General features: G+C 43.3%; 1 protein-coding gene across 2 annotated transcripts in view; it reads left to right on the top strand.

Annotated features, from left to right (window-relative positions):
• TGFB2 (transforming growth factor beta 2) overlaps positions 1 to 14903 on the top strand; it is a 69495-nt gene extending 54592 nt beyond the window's left edge. For both annotated transcript variants that reach the window (XM_029047171.2, XM_029047172.2), the window contains 5 exons: positions 6378 to 6510; positions 6628 to 6738; positions 8358 to 8535; positions 9956 to 10109; positions 12085 to 14903. In XM_029047171.2, the coding sequence (XP_028903004.1) occupies positions 6378 to 6510; positions 6628 to 6738; positions 8358 to 8535; positions 9956 to 10109; positions 12085 to 12243 (735 nt within the window). In that variant the 3' untranslated portion in view covers positions 12244 to 14903. The remainder of the gene's footprint in view (positions 1 to 6377; positions 6511 to 6627; positions 6739 to 8357; positions 8536 to 9955; positions 10110 to 12084) is intronic.
• The last annotated feature ends 797 nt before the right edge of the window (positions 14904 to 15700 follow it).

The raw sequence follows: 15700 nt of genomic DNA, 5'->3' as shown, positions 1-15700 counted from the left end.
CCTCAGATCCCCAGCCTCAGGCTCTTTCCGCTAGGCCTCGGTCCTTCTCAGTAGTCCCAGCTCTGCCTCTGATGCTCCCCGTGATCCTTTCCAGCATCTTCCCCATCATTACCTCCCTCCGGTAAGGTCTGTCGGTGTCAGGCTCTCCCCATTCCCGCCGCAGGGACTTCCCGGTCTGGGAAATCATAAATGAAAATGAAAATATAACTGGAAATTTTTGAAATGTGGAAAACTTCAAACTGATTAATGGGTTTTAGTTTGGTTTTTTAATCACCCTCTGAATTGTGGGGTGTTTTTTTTTAAGCCCGAAAATCCATATTTTAAGCATAAAGTAAGTCGAAGTGGACAGTTAAAGATGAACTGACATTTCAAATGTCTTTTAAGTATTTTTTGATTAATCCTGGCATTCCAGTCCTACGGTAACGAGCACCGGGACATCAGGATGTACTTTAGGAAATTACCGGTTCTATTTCCTAAATAATATCCGGGTGTTCTGAATGCAGTTAATGCAGCTTCCTAAAGTGTTGCCGTGCCACTGTGGAATAGTTTCAACATAGGAGAAAACTGTCTGTGGTCAAAGTCCAGCATTTTCCATGTGCATAGATACTCAATTGCAGCACACACTTTTCTACTTGTATGTTTCAGGAGATGCATAACCCTGCTAGAACAGTCAGCTTTTCATTTTATCCTCCAATATCCATATCTGGCATCCAAGCCTCCTATTACCCTGGCTTCCTGAACGAATAATGCAGCTTCCAGAGTGCTTGGGAGTAGTTTTAGCACTGGGGGATCCCGGTTCGTGGAGAAGCCCGTTGGAACATAACCTGAAAGCAAAAATAAAGCCCCTACGAAGGGCCCGCCTTCTACATCCAACCCAAATGGCTTCAATCTGTGAATCCAGAGTTAGGAGTCCGATAGAATTTGCACTCTGGGTTCGGCCTAATTTGATCCCGGCGCCCGTGAGACCACCGGCATTTCTTAGAGATCTGGTATTAGGTTTTCCCCAGATTCTAAAAGGCGCCAGTCTTCGTGTCTAGGCTGACTCCGGAGGAGAATTCCAGTATCTAGCCTAGAGTTCTCCAGGTCCCCTTTGGTCATAATTTTTTACCCAGAATTCCCTTCTTCTAGCCCCAACCGTAGGATAACGTTCCCCGGGCCCCTCTGCCTCCTTCCACTCCAGAGCTGGCTGTGAGTGAGTAATAGAAGAAATGAATGGATCCTTTTGTGTCGAGAATTGCGTAATTCAGCGAAGGGCCCCGAGACTCGCCAGAGGCGATGGCTGTAGATACGTGCGTATCTATATATGGATACATCAATAATGTAATAAAGGTGAAATCTGAACGCCGCTCTGGGTGGTAGCTAGTTTAGGGGCAGCCAATTTTGATTTCCAAGTATCGTTACAAAATCTTTTACAATTCAATTTACACAGATGGATTAAGATGGCTATCCAATGGAGGGAAAAGCAGGGGCCTAATTTGTCTGGTATCCACCATCAGAAGAGTGGGGCTTTTCAATCAGATGGGAAAGTGTGTGTTCTTTTCACTCTGTTCTGCTAGGAGCAATTTATAATTACCCTCTTTAAGAGATAATATCATTAGGTCACTCCTTCCAAACTTTCCCTCCCCTCCCCAACATGACCCGTAGGAGATAATCAAGGAAAACAGATATATGCTTGTCATCAAGGAAGACAGTGCTTCTTTTAAGTAACGATTTGTGACCTTTGAGTCGTGTAGTTTGAAAACTCAGTATCAGGGAAATCACGGATCTGCAGAAGAATAGATTATGTATTATATATAGAGAAAAAGCGTGGCCTAGTGGGTAGAGCAAGGGATATGGAGTCGGGAGGACCTGGGTCCCAATCCTGGCTCTGCCACTTTTCTGCTGTGTGACCTTGGGTAAGTCCCTTAACTTCTCTGTGCCTCAGTTATATCGTCTATGAAATGGGGTTGAAGACTGTGAGCCCCACGTGGGACGTGGACTGTGTCCAATCTGATAAACTTGTATTCACCCTAGTGCTTAGTACAGTGCCTGGCACGTAGTCTATACTTAACAAATACCATAAAAGAAATACTGTGGCTCGATCTCACTTTATACGTAGTACCTCAGATACGATGAAAGACTGGGGAGTAGGCTGCATTTGGAAAAGCCTTGGTTCAGTCCTCTGTGAAAGTACTCTATGAATTCTTGTGATTGATTGATTGTAAGCTCCTTTTGACAGGCACAAGTTCTGCCAACTGCATTTCACTTTCCCAAATGCTTAGTACAGTGCTCAGCACACAGGAAGCATTCAAAAGATGGAATGAATGAATGAGTAAATATCACTGATTGGTTTAACTTAAAATATATGCTGCTGAGAGGATCTTCATTTATTCAGTTACATTTATTGAGCACTTACTGTGTTCAGAGCACTGTACTAAGCGCTTGGGAAGGTACGATACAACAATAAACAGACACATTCCCTGCCCACAGTGAACTTACAGTCTCTAGCGGTGCGGGGGTGGAGGGAAGGCAGGCATCAATACAAATAAAGAAAATTACAGATTTGTACATGAATGCTTTGAGGCTGGGAGGGGGGAAGAGCAAAAGGGAGTAAGTCAGGGTGATGCAGAAGGGAGGGGGCGATGAGGAAAGGTGGGGCTTAGTCTGGGAAGGCTTCTTGGAGAAGATGTGCCTTCAGTAAGACTTCGAAGGAGGGGGAGAGTAATCGTCTGTTGGATTTGAAAAGGGAGGACCTTACAGGCCAGAGGCAGGACGTGGGCCAGAGGTCGGCGGCAAGATAGATGAGATCGAGGCACAGAGAGAAGATTAGCACTGGAGGAGCAAAGGCACAGATCTCAGTAAATCTGCCGTCTTTTCCATGAGAACGAATGAGGGAACAGACCTAAATTTAAGATGGAAGGATTTTCGGTTAGATACGCGGAAGAACTTCCTGACCAAAAGAATCTGTACACCCAGGGCAGTATTACCAAGGAAGGTAAAGAAATATCCTGCCCTGGAGATTTTTAAGAAGAGGGGAGGCAGTTATGTTTTCTAGGGCAGGATAAGTGTAAATCTCTCAAGAGGTAATGGGCCCTCAAATCCCATCAGGTCCAGTGATTCCACAAAGCAGCCCGAGGAAGAATAGTAACATTCTCCCCTGGTCATATTTGCACGAGTGATGAATGGGCTTCAGTCTCTTATCATGTATAGAGTCTTTGTCGAGAAGGGGAATCTATTTTGTAGAGGTAGCCAGCGCTTCTTTTCTTTTTGTATTATCTCTTGGAATGGACCGCCATCTCTTTCAAGCCAACTGACTGGGTAGGAACGAAATACCTGTAGGCTTCATTTTTTCCTAATTGTTTCCCCAAAGAAAAGCATAGCATTACACATCAGGTTCACAAGTTCTGTGTATTTTGTGTCAGCCCTGAAATTTATGTAACGGCTCTTTGGAGCCTCAGTGATCACGAACTGGGTCTGGCAGTGTTATCAAGGCAGTGTTGGTTTCTCTGAGATTGAACTGCTCTTAAACATTTATCTTCAGTGTCAGAAGCCTCCTCCGAAGTTTCTTTAGCTGTGCATGTGTTTTTCCACTTATCCTTTCTCTTTTTGAACCGCGGGAGTAAAAACCCTGACCCTCCCCCATACTGCATGTTTGCCTCTCCCACACACTATCTTGGCAGTGATGTAGCATAAAATCTTGTTCTGGGCTTTTGCCGTTTCAGCCAGATTGTCCCTTAAGGACCATCTTTTCTGTGAGGAGCACCGATATTAAATCTGGATTTTATTTGTTCAGCAGAGATGGTGGGTCTCACATGGTAGACCAATTTCACAATGTTCTGTGGCTGTTGAGCTTGATATTTGTCTTTGAGAATTATTCACAGTTCACGTCTGGGTAAGCCCAAACTCCAAGATGGTAATCGCCCTTCTTCCTTCTGAGATGATGAAAGTTTATTTCGTCCAGTGCCGGGATCTATCTGCCTCTTCTCAATCCATATGACCACCATGCTGGTCTAGGTGCTCGTCATATCCCAGCTCGACTACTGCACCAATTTTTTCACCGCCTCTGCTCTCTCCCCGCTCTGGTCCTGCACCTGTGCGAAGGATCCACGTTCTAAAATGCCGTTCTGCACACATCTCCCCACACCTCAGAAACCTCAAATGTTTACCCATTCCTCTCTACATCGCACAGAGACTCCTGACCCTTGACTTTAGAGCGTTCATTCAGCTCTCTTCTTCCTGCGTAGCCGCTCTCTTCTCTCACATCACTTCAGCTCGCACACTTCATTCCTCTCAAGCTAACCAACTTATTGTGCACTGTTCTCATCTCTCCTGCCACCAAGTGCTCACTCCCTCCTCCTTGCCTGGCATCTCCTCCCATCTTAAATATGATAAACGACAGATATCTCTTCCTTCAGATCTCTTCTCAAAGCGCATTTCCCCCAAGAGACCTTCTCTGATTGGCTTCTGATCCCTCTGCTTATAATCCCCCTACTGCCTTTTCAGTACATGTATGCCACTTTAACATTTGTACCCTCTTGTACCTTATTTACCTTATTAAGTATTCATTCATGCACATATCCCCTTGCCTTCTTCTTCCTATCTGAAGTTCATTGTAGTGTCTGTCTCCCCTGCTACGCTGTAAACTCCTGGAGGGCAGTGGCTGTTTTTACTGAGTCTAATATGCTCTCCCAAGTGCTTAGAAAATGCTCAGCCAGTCAATCCATGGCACACTGTTAAAAGCGCTTGGGAGAGTACAATCCCACAGAGCTGGTAGACACATTCCCTCCCTCAACAACTTTACAGTCTAGAGGGAGAGAGACATTCATATAAATCAATAAATTACAGATATGTACTTAAGGGCTGTGGGGCTTAGGGTGGGGTGAATACCAAGTGCCCAAGGGGAATGGATACCGGACCATAGATGACGCAGAAGGGAGAGGGAGTCGGGGAAAGAGCGTTATTCAGGAAAGACCTCTTGGAGGAGATGTGACCTTAATCAATTCTGTTCACCGACTGACTGATCCATTACCTCCATGGCTCTTCCGGTCATTTCAAGAAGTTTTTGCTTGGCAAAATTTGTTCCCGAGAGTTTGTATAGCAAATGGGGAGGGGGAGACTGGATTGTGAACCTTACTGGGAAGCGGTCCGGTAGGGGTGGTGGTCGTTGTCCATTACTTTTCAGTTAAGAAATAGTTGGGCTTTGAGACTGTCCTGCGGGACTGTCATCCAGAAGCAAAGAAAAGAAAAGCACTACACACAGTTAACTTGTTTATAAAACGTAAGACTGCTGCTTTTCATTCTGTGTGAAAGAAATAGCTTTTACTGATTTCTTAGCTAAAGGGGAAAGTTTGTTTGAGAACATTCATTCACATTGTTTGCCAGACTGTCCTTCACCGCCCAACTCAGTTGACTCTCTGTGGGGTATGAAGTGTCTTTATGAATTGTAACAGGTCACATTCAGAGTCAAAAGTCCAGCTGCAGCCTTACCTAGAACACTATTGCTTGCCAAGGAATTTAGGGTCGGCGGAGTTAAGAGCCAGGGTTACAACACTCTCTCCTTTATCGGGAGTAGATTTATAATAAGGGCCTTCAGAGTAAGAGAGTGCACTCACTGTGTTATACCCCCCCAAAATTAAATAAATACCAGCTCTGAAGGATCGGGGACAACAAAACTATTAACTTAATGGCTTCTAATTTATGACTGCAACCTTGTAAAAGTCGTGTCAGAAAGGATAAAATAATTAATGTCATTTTTACTTAGAATTTCGGCCGTATGATTCACGTCCCCTTTATCATAACATGCATATGATTTAGTACCTATTTTCCATAGCAGAGGTTTGCTGCTGCCGGATGAACGTACAAATACGGATCGGAAGAAATGAGGAAACACAAAGCTAGATAGCCAGTGAGACTTCATGGAAAGATCACAGGATGGGGAATTGGGACACCTGAGTTCCAATCCCAGCTCCGCCACCTGCCTGCGGTGTCACCTTGGGAAAGTCACCTAGCTTCTCTGGGCCTAGGTTTCCTCATCTGTGAAATGGTCATTGAAACCTATGCTGCTTCCCCTCTTCTTCTGTGAGTCTCACATAGAGCAGAATAATATATTTTACTACAAGAAGAAGAACTTCCAGCCCGTGTGAGCTCTTTCTTCATTCGGTCATATTTATTGAGCACTTACTGTGTGCGGAGCACTGTACTAAGCGCTTGAGAGAGTACAATATAACAATAAATAGACACATCCCCTGCCCACAGCGAGCTTACAGTCTAGAGAAGAACTTATACTCGTAGACCGTGCATCGCATGTGGGACAGGGACCGCGTTCAACCCGTCGAACTTGGAACTTGGAAGGCCTCTACTGAAACCCAGTTGTTCATAGATTTTCTATTTCTTTGCAGATTCTCAAGTCCAAAGATTTAACTTCACCGACCCAGCGCTACATTGATAGCAAGGTTGTTAAAACACGTGCCGAAGGGGAATGGCTCTCTTTCGATGTCACCGACGCCGTGCATGAATGGCTACACCATAAAGGTAACTTCCTCTTCTTGTGTTTTTTCTCTCTCGACGTTGGCTCCTTCTGCATCTTTACAGATTTGCTCTAAGTTTCAGGGGGAAAAAAATGATCTTCCTGACTTCCATGTTTTCCAGACAGGAACCTGGGATTTAAGATCAGTTTACACTGTCCCTGCTGCACCTTTGTACCATCCAACAATTACATCATCCCAAATAAAAGTGAAGAACTAGAAGCAAGATTTGCAGGTAACCGAGACTTTGTCTGATGGGGTCGGGGTGGGAAGTCAGCACAGATGCCTAACTTAGTTTTTGGGAGGTTTGAGGGTATGAGTGAAATGAGCTCAGTTTACGTGTGTAAAGTTAAAATCTCAGAATTTCTGTTGACAAGGGCAGCCTGGGAGAATTTTTTTCTTTTGAATTGGCGGGGTAACTAACGAAGATAGAGTCATGGCTGGGGAGGAGGTGAGCGCTTCTTGGTAAGGCCAGAGGGTCATTTTGCCCGATCTCATTAAATGAACTCCATTCCGAGGCAGGCCAGATGACTCTACAGTAGGATGAGAAGGGGACCTGGGAAAAATGAAAATCCACAAACCTCATTGCAGAAGCCCATGCCATTTAACCTCTTGGGCCACCGAAGCATTATAAGAGCTACTAATGAACTCCTGCCTGTCCTCTGGAGCAGGTGCTAAAGAAAGCAGGGGTGCAACCGAAAAACAGAGAGCAGAAGGGAGAAGCCGCAGTTTTACGAAGTCTGGATAATCCACAAAGTGGATAATCAGCCCCTGAATAATAATAGTAATAATAATAGTCATAATTGTGGTATTTGTTAAGCCCTTACTGTGTGCTGGGCATTGTACTGAGCACTGAGGTGGATACAAGAAAGTCAGGTTGAACACAGTCTCTGTCCCACATGGGGCTTATTGAGGCACAGAGAACTTAAGTGACCTGCCTAAGGTCACACAGCAGTTACAAGGCAGAGCCAGAATTAGAACCCAGGTCCTTCTGACTCCCAGGCCCGTGATGTATCCACTATTCTCCCCGCCTAGGCGTGACCAGATCATAGTGCTGGTCTGATCATGTGACACTCAGGAAATGATCACAGTCCCATGCAACGATGTGTAATCACATGACATTTCTTGGCCCTTTCCAAATAACTGCACTAGACCAGTGTTCGATCTGTGAGGGGCCTGTGACAAAGACTCGGAAGATCAAGAGATTTGCCCCAGTATCCAGCATGTCCAGTATTTTGGGAAACAGCAAGCCGGCCATGAGCCTGGAATTCTTTTGAATTACCTGGGGTATTTAAGTTTCTCTTCTTAGATAGAACGAAGAACGCGACACGAATGCTATAAAATAATTTCATGAAAAATCTCTTTCCCCTCTAGCACTGGGAACTTTTTGCCAGTGAAAAATTGAGCACAACCAAATACTAAATATTAATTGCACCATTCATTCATTCATTCATTCATTCATTCGTTCACCCATTCATTCTTTCATTCATTCAGTAGTATTTAGTGAATGACCCAAACTGTATAGACCCAGTCCTGGATTGATTTAGACATATGGATTTAATATATTTAATAAGGAAAAATCTCTACTTCTAGTACTTGTGATAATGACATTTGAGGAGAGACTATTAATTAAAAACAAAATGACCTGCTAGTTGTTATCTTTGTGCAATCCACTGAGGGGCCAGGGCGGATCATCTCTCTCTCCTGGCACTGAGCACAGGCAACAGATGCTGTTGCTGACATTTTTGCGGCTGAGTCTGATAATGGTCAAAAAAGGAAAAAAAAAAGATGGTTGATTATAATTGATGAAGATAAAGAGACACAATGTTTATTACCAAAATGCATTTTTTTAAGGTATTGATGGCTCCTTCACATATTCCAGTGGTGATCTGAAAACTTTAAAGTCCGCTAGGAAAAAAAACAGTGGGAAGAGCCCACATCTCCTGCTAATGTTGTTACCCTCCTACAGACTTGAGTCGCAACAATCCAGCCGGCGGAAGAAACGGGCTCTAGATGCTGCCTATTGCTTTAGGTAAAAAAAAAAATTCTGTTGATTTTTCTTTTTAACCTTTTGTGCACTGGTGCTCCCCACCTTTGTCTGCTTGTAGAATAATAATGATGGTATTTGTTAAGCGCTTATTATGTGCCAAGCACTGTTCTAAGTGCAGGTTGAAATTGAATTCTTGACTTCTAACATGGGATGGTCAGAGTGATGTCAAATAACGCTTTTTCTCCAAATGTATTAAAGAACCTTCAAAAGAAATCCATCAGTAATATTTATCGAGTCCTTACTCTCAACAGAGACACTTGGACCATAAAATTAATGTAGAAAAATTAAGTCCCTGCCCCTGTGGAGCTTACAGTGAAAGGGGGACTACCCAGATAGTAGTAAATGAAGGGAACAAAAGGAAATGCTTGGGTACAACTGGTGACAAAAATAAGCACAAACCAAACGTGTTTATACATGTACATATATATGCGGTAAGGCTGCCTGTCGGGATGGCTTGACTTAGTTGGTTGATGGGACCTGGTGGGGGATGCTTTCTGGAAGAGGTTTTAAAATGGTCCTTGGCATCTAACTAATCATTTCCAGCCCCATCCCATAGCAAGAGACTACATAGGATGTTTCAACATTTACTTGATTAGTGAGGATACCGCTTTCATCAGAGAGGGCCACCGTTTTGCACAGCCACTGCCGTTATCTGTGCTCTTTACTGTTGTTGACTGTTTCCTGGGCCTAAAGCTGTTTATCCAGAGGTTTCCCCGGGTACTGACTTCCCTTTCAGACCAGGTGATGGAATCTAACTTGAAAAGAATCTAGAAAATCTACCTCGAGAATCTAGAATCTATTTAGTAGAAAAGCTGTCGGCTATAAATTTGTCGCTCCCCCATGGGAAAGTCACCTCTCTGTTTGGAATTGGTAATTCTATACTTGCAACTGGCAAGAGAGGATCGGGATTAATCTCACCAGGTAGATGGATATTATTATTAGTAGTAATAATAGACATTATGTATTATTACTAATAATCACTGTCTATTGGCTAAGTGCTAACTGTCTTCCAGCCACTGGGCTAAGTGCTGGAGTAGATATAATACAATTAAATTAGACGTAGTCCCTGTCCCATAGGGGTTGCAGTCTAAACGGAAGGAAGAACTGGCATTTAATCCCCCTTTTTACAATGAGGAAATTGAGGCACAGAGAAGTTATGTGACTTGCTCAAGGTCACACAGCAGGCAAGTGGCAGAGCTGGGATTAGAATCAGGTCACCTAGTTCCCAGTCCTGCCCAGGACTAAAGCCAGCGAGGGAAGATCATACGGGAAATCTCCGGGATGACCCAGGTTGCAAATCTCTCTTAAATAGGTGTTAATCATAAAAGTAGTCGATTTATTTTAGTCCGTTCACAGAGCCAGCTCTGTAATACCTTTACGTTCCTTTTTTTATTTCCAACAGAAATGTTCAGGATAATTGCTGCCTGCGTCCACTTTACATAGATTTCAAGAGGGATCTTGGTTGGAAATGGATCCATGAACCTAAGGGCTATAACGCCAATTTCTGTGCAGGCGCCTGCCCGTATCTATGGAGTTCTGATACTCAGCACAGCAGAGTAAGTACTTTTCATTGCTAACTTTGGGTACATTGCTTTACGCTACTACTGGTTAAACACTCACGTATATGGCGTTTCTAAATGAGTTCTAACGGGTGCCTAGCTCAACTCCAGACATAAGAAGGCATTTGGAATCAGTCTCTGGTATTTGTTGAGTGCTCACTGTGTGCCGAACACTGTACTGAGTGCTTGGGAAAATACAACACCAGCATCAGTTATTTAGGTAATTTAGGTAATTTTCATCCTGCATTTTTAGCAGGTCGAAAGTCCCGGCTCCTTTTAGTCACCGGTCTAGAAACAGCATTGCCTGGGAGCACAGGCCTGAGAGGCCGAAGGACCTGGGTTCTATTTCCGGCTCTGCCAATTGCTGGCTGTGTGATCTTGGGCGAGTCCCTCAACTTCTCTGCACCTCAGTTTCCTCAACTGTTACGTGTTCTCCCTCTTACTTAGGCGGCGAACCTCATGCGGGACAGGGACTGTGTCCAACCTACTTGCCTCGTACCTACCCCCAGTGCTTAGAACAGTGTTTGACGTAAAGTAAGAGCTTAACAAATACCTTTTTTTTAAAAAAAGGCCTCCCCAGGCCACTGGCATTAGTAGATTTTGGGTCAGGGTCATAGCCTCTATGTCTCTGTTCTAGCATTTCTTTGGTCTGCTGCTTGTGGGTGGCCCCTTTACCTCGACCCCATAGTGTGGGCAGTTAGCTTTTGCCAAGGAGGAAAGTCACTAGCTTCCCAAACACTCAGGGATAGTATATGAAGACCGGAATTATGCTCTTCTTCCAAGGAGAGAGGAAGAATAACTATCATGGACACAAATATGTGGCTTGGATGGTAATCTAAGAAGCCAGACGTAGCTAATAATGTAGTTAGTGTTGTTGGTTGAACAGATCTTCTGTCTCATGAGGAAAATGCTCCAACCTAATCTCTAGGAAAAGGTCATTTAGTGTTTAACCAACCCATTAATGGCATCCTTGGAAATAGCTATCTGTCATCTGCGGGTAACCTACAGACTTTTCCTGGTGGAAGTCACGATTCGTAAATAACGTGTGGAATTAAAGCTGCAGTTTTGAGCATAGAAACTTTGATCCAGGCCAAGCAATCTCCTCAAGTCTTCTTATTCTTACATAAGAGCCAAAACTGAAGTTGTTTGAAAGCAAATAGAAAAAAGAAAACTATACTGAATCTGTACTCTTCTTGCTGTACCCGCCTAAGCTGGTGGCATTTGGTAAACTGTGAGGGTGAGTTGAAGGGTGTGGATCAAAAAAGTTGACTTGTGATTCCAAAATTAATTCTGGAATATGCGTTACACTCAAGAAAGACCTTGAAGTATTTCCACTAAGATCGTGGAATGAATAGAAGCTTGCACCTGTTTTCCGGAACCTAATCCCAGTTAAAGATTGCCAAAATGTCCCGGGGTCAAGATCCCCTCAGGAAGAGTCAGGTGGCCAAACGATTAGAACGGTCACCATAGTTGCTCCGCTGTTACTTTCGAGACCTCATCTTCAGCCCAGGTCCGGGGGTCCCCATGGAGCAGGGCAGCTCTGTGGCCGGAGAGAGTAACCAGTTGCCACAGAAGCCCTCGAGTAATAATAATAATGACGGTATTGTTAAGTGCTTACTTGTGTCCAGCAAACTGATCCCTCTGCTGCCACCGAATCCCCCAGATCAGTTGAGATGTCACAATGACTGAAATTGCGCTTCACTGCTTCCTTAAAATGATTTTTCAGATCTCCCTTATACTCACCTCAACGCAACTATGCTGAGGAGCCAGTGGTAGCTGAAACGGGGACCAGGGACAGCTAAAATTCAAAGACAGTTTAAATCTTTCACGTGCAGAATTCTTTCTGGACTCTTTCTGACTGGTAGTAACAATCGAGGGGTAAAGACCGGATGCTATTGAATGAATGAATGAATAAAGCAAGATACTACTCTGAGGGCGATTGTCTTTTTTAAAAAAATCTCCTTTCATCCAGGTACTCAGCTTATATAATACCATAAACCCAGAAGCTTCTGCATCTCCTTGCTGTGTCTCCCAGGATTTGGAACCCCTCACCATCCTATATTACATCGGCAAAACACCTAAAATTGAACAGCTGTCCAATATGATCGTAAAGTCTTGCAAATGCAGCTAAAAATCCCAGAAGTGGCACCATAACGATGATAATGTGCATACCAAGAAAAGAGAGAGCCAAGTTTCATCAGTGTTAAAACAAATTTTTTTTTGAAAAAGCGGTACTAAGTGTGAACTGTTTGGAAGTTTGTTTTTCTGTCAAAACTGGCATCCGAAGCCAAACGTCGAAGGTCTGATCTTACATTTCATCCGCTCTGTTAGTGAGATAGACAAGAAGCAAAACCTTTTTTTAAAAAAAAAATAAACACTGGAAGAATTTGTTAGTGTTAATTATGTGAAAGGAAAAAAACAGGAAAATCCCATTAAGTGGAGTTGCTGTATGTACCTGACCCGTTGCCTCACTTGATTTCTCTGTATTGCTATGCAATAGTCTCCCTACCCATACCTTTTAGTTGTAGAGTAACAGTGCATTATTTATTTGTGTGTAACTATACAATGAATATTTCATTGCCTTTGGGAAAGCAAAAATAAAGGTGGACAAAGTGGAGACCAAATCAACTGCCAGAAACGCGTAGATGACTTAGGGAACTTGAACTCTAAAAGCATCGTGCTAGTGAGATGAAATTAGAAGTCAGCTATTACATGACTAAAACAATCTGCCTTGAGAAAACAACTTACTTTTTAATGCCAGCTATGTGAGGAGGCTTCTTGTAAGGTTTGGAATCCTGAAAAGCTTACTAATAAAGGAATTGTTTCAGTCTGAAAGACAAGTCTTTAAGATTTTTTTTTTTACTGTAAATGGATAAAATGTCAGTTTAGTAAAACAGTGAAATATTTTGACATGTACTGGTCTAATCTTCAGACCTTAATGTGTTGCTGTATAGCTATGCTATGGGGATTTCTTTTTTTTTTTTTTTGTGGGTTGGGGGGGATATATAAAACATACCTATAGTATTACAATAGGTGGGTAGTAAAGCCAGCTTAATTGGAAACATATCTGTAGATCTCTATTGTAAACTATTAAAAAAACTGAAGTACTTTATGTGTAATGTGTAAATTTTCACCATATTTTTGTATTCTGTAATACTGTCTACTTGGATAAATTTAAATTTGAATTTGGGGCTCTTTTTTTTCAGTCACACAGAAAGAACAATGTGTTTCCCCGTAGCTGGCCAGTAGAAGTAGAGTCCCTATAATGTACTTTGACTTGCACTACAAATACATGTTTTATACTATTTGCTATACATGTGCTTTGTATGTTGTTCATCATTATGACATAAGCTACCTGACTCCACTTGTCTTTTTTTTTTTCTTTTACAAAAAACGAGAGATTCAGATTCCCTAGTTTTCCTGCTTCTTCCCTGATAAAGCTGGAAATCGCTAAGCGGTTTGAATTTCCAGTCTGATTTTCTGGGGAAGAAGGAGTGCTATGGACCAATAGGTGGTCAAGACAACATTTTTTTCGTTTGTTTGTTTGCTTTAAAAGAGGACTTTCGGATCTGACTACAGCTAAGAACATTTGTGGCTGGATTTAGCAGGTTTCTTTAACTTAGTTTAATTAACTTTGATTAACTTGGTTTAATCAGCAATTCCACCAATTCCACTTTTTTTTCCTTTTTCCCTTTTCTAAGGAGCCAAAGGCTCCTAGAAAGCATCTTTGGCTTTAATCAGATTTTGAGTATTCAGGGGAAAATTTCATTTGCATTGTATGTTGAAAAGGAAAAAAAACCAACAAAAAAACTCCAGCTCCAAAACCTAGACCATGGTAGGGATGACCAGTTCAGTTTATCTCTCTGCAGTGACTTACTAGCATTACTCTTCAAATTCTCCAAGGGGAAAAGACCCAGCTCTTTACGACCGATAAGCGAGCTACGTTTCATCCTCTCAGTCTCTTGCACAACTGTTCCTCAAGGAAGGCCGCTTGCAAGGTCTGAGCCTACAGTTTTATCTGCTAGAAAGGATGAATGAGCTCCCCTTTGTGCTGAGGTGTTTCGGACTCATCGGCATGTGGAAGAGGTCAGTGGCCACAGACTGCCGAGGCCATTTATTCCCTACCGGTGGCCAAAGCGAAAATTTCGATAAGCGGGAGGGGGAGAGACAAGGTAGGATGAGGTGGGAAGCGCTTCTTTGTGTCTTTCGCTTTTCAAAGCTTGACCTCGTCCAGACGTTTAATGCAAAAAACAGGTTCTGAAGCCCGAAAGTTCGAGATGCAAGGACGTAGGATGCCTGTGGTGGAACTATACTTGATATGTGCTGGTTGCAGCACTGGGTCTGGGTTTGTGGTTATTTTGTGTATTTTTTTTTTCATTTTTCTTGGAAATCTGTGTATAGTGCTTCTATTTCCATAGGGACTTTCCCACCATAGGATGAAGTTGTGTTTGTTCTGTTTTGTTTTTTCCTCATGAATGCACTGATAATATTTTAAATGCTCTATTTTAAATCTCATGAATCTTTTCAGTTGGGGATCCCATTAGACGTTTATTTTCCTTTAGCGAATATGACATGGGGAAGGGGGTGGCGGGGGAAAAGTATTAACACTTGGGTGGATTAGGACAGCATTTTGCGGTGTTAAGCAGCAATACTATGATATGGACAGCATGGTTTAAAAATGGAACGTAAGAACAGCTGTTTTGTATTTTAGTGACCGATTACTCTGTATTTTAACACGATGTATGTCTGTTTTTGTGGTGCTCTAGTGGTAAATAAATTATTTCAATTATACACTGATGTGGCTTTCATATTAGAGCATCACCTCGCAGTCTGGAAACCCCTACACTGTGAGAAGTCCTATTCGGATCCCGGAATGGTCCTCAGAATTTCCCGGCTTTGGAAAAAAATACGTAATTGTGCTCTTGAGTGTCCACTCTGAACAGCCAGGGAGCCAAGGAATTCATCCTACCCCATGGTCAGGCCTTTTGTGTTTTCTTTCTTATGTCCTCAGGGGTTTTGGGTTAGTTTGGGGGAGGTTTGAGGATTCACTTCAGTGAGATGAGTCTTCAAGGGAGGTGGTGTGAGGACCACCTGTCTGCTCAGGGTTACCTTCTCCAGCAGGGAACGGTGACCCACGCACCTATCGTAGAGTGGGACAGGCCCTACCGCCTTCATCCACAGTTCCAGCCATTACCCACCCCACCTTCCGGGCCTTTCTGCTGCTGTGTTTCCCCCTAGGAGTGGAGGCACCTAGGAAGATTCAGGGTGCAGAACTGCAGTTGTGCTGTTTGCCATTCATCCTGCAGCTGATGTGACACAGGTCGAGGCTGCTGAGCCTGGTGTCTGGCTGCCATCGGAAGCACCCACTCCGTTTCCAACCCCTTACCTTCCCGCCTTTCCCTCCCTCCTTCCCATCCCCAATCCCAGATGAGCACAGCAACTTAAGAAAGTTGCCAATGGCACTGAACACGATGAGAAAAAATTGGCTGCTTGGGAAGCCCATTGTGCAATGAAATAATTGCTACTACTCAACCTAATCCCACAACTTGGATAGGTAGGTAGGAAGGCTCTGCCCCAGGGAAATGGCT

Source organism: Ornithorhynchus anatinus, chromosome 19 (assembly GCF_004115215.2).
Source record: "Ornithorhynchus anatinus isolate Pmale09 chromosome 19, mOrnAna1.pri.v4, whole genome shotgun sequence".
NCBI classification, from domain to species: domain Eukaryota; kingdom Metazoa; phylum Chordata; class Mammalia; order Monotremata; family Ornithorhynchidae; genus Ornithorhynchus; species Ornithorhynchus anatinus.
Note: the sequence above shows the minus strand (reverse complement) of the source record. Positions and strands in the feature narration are given on the sequence as shown.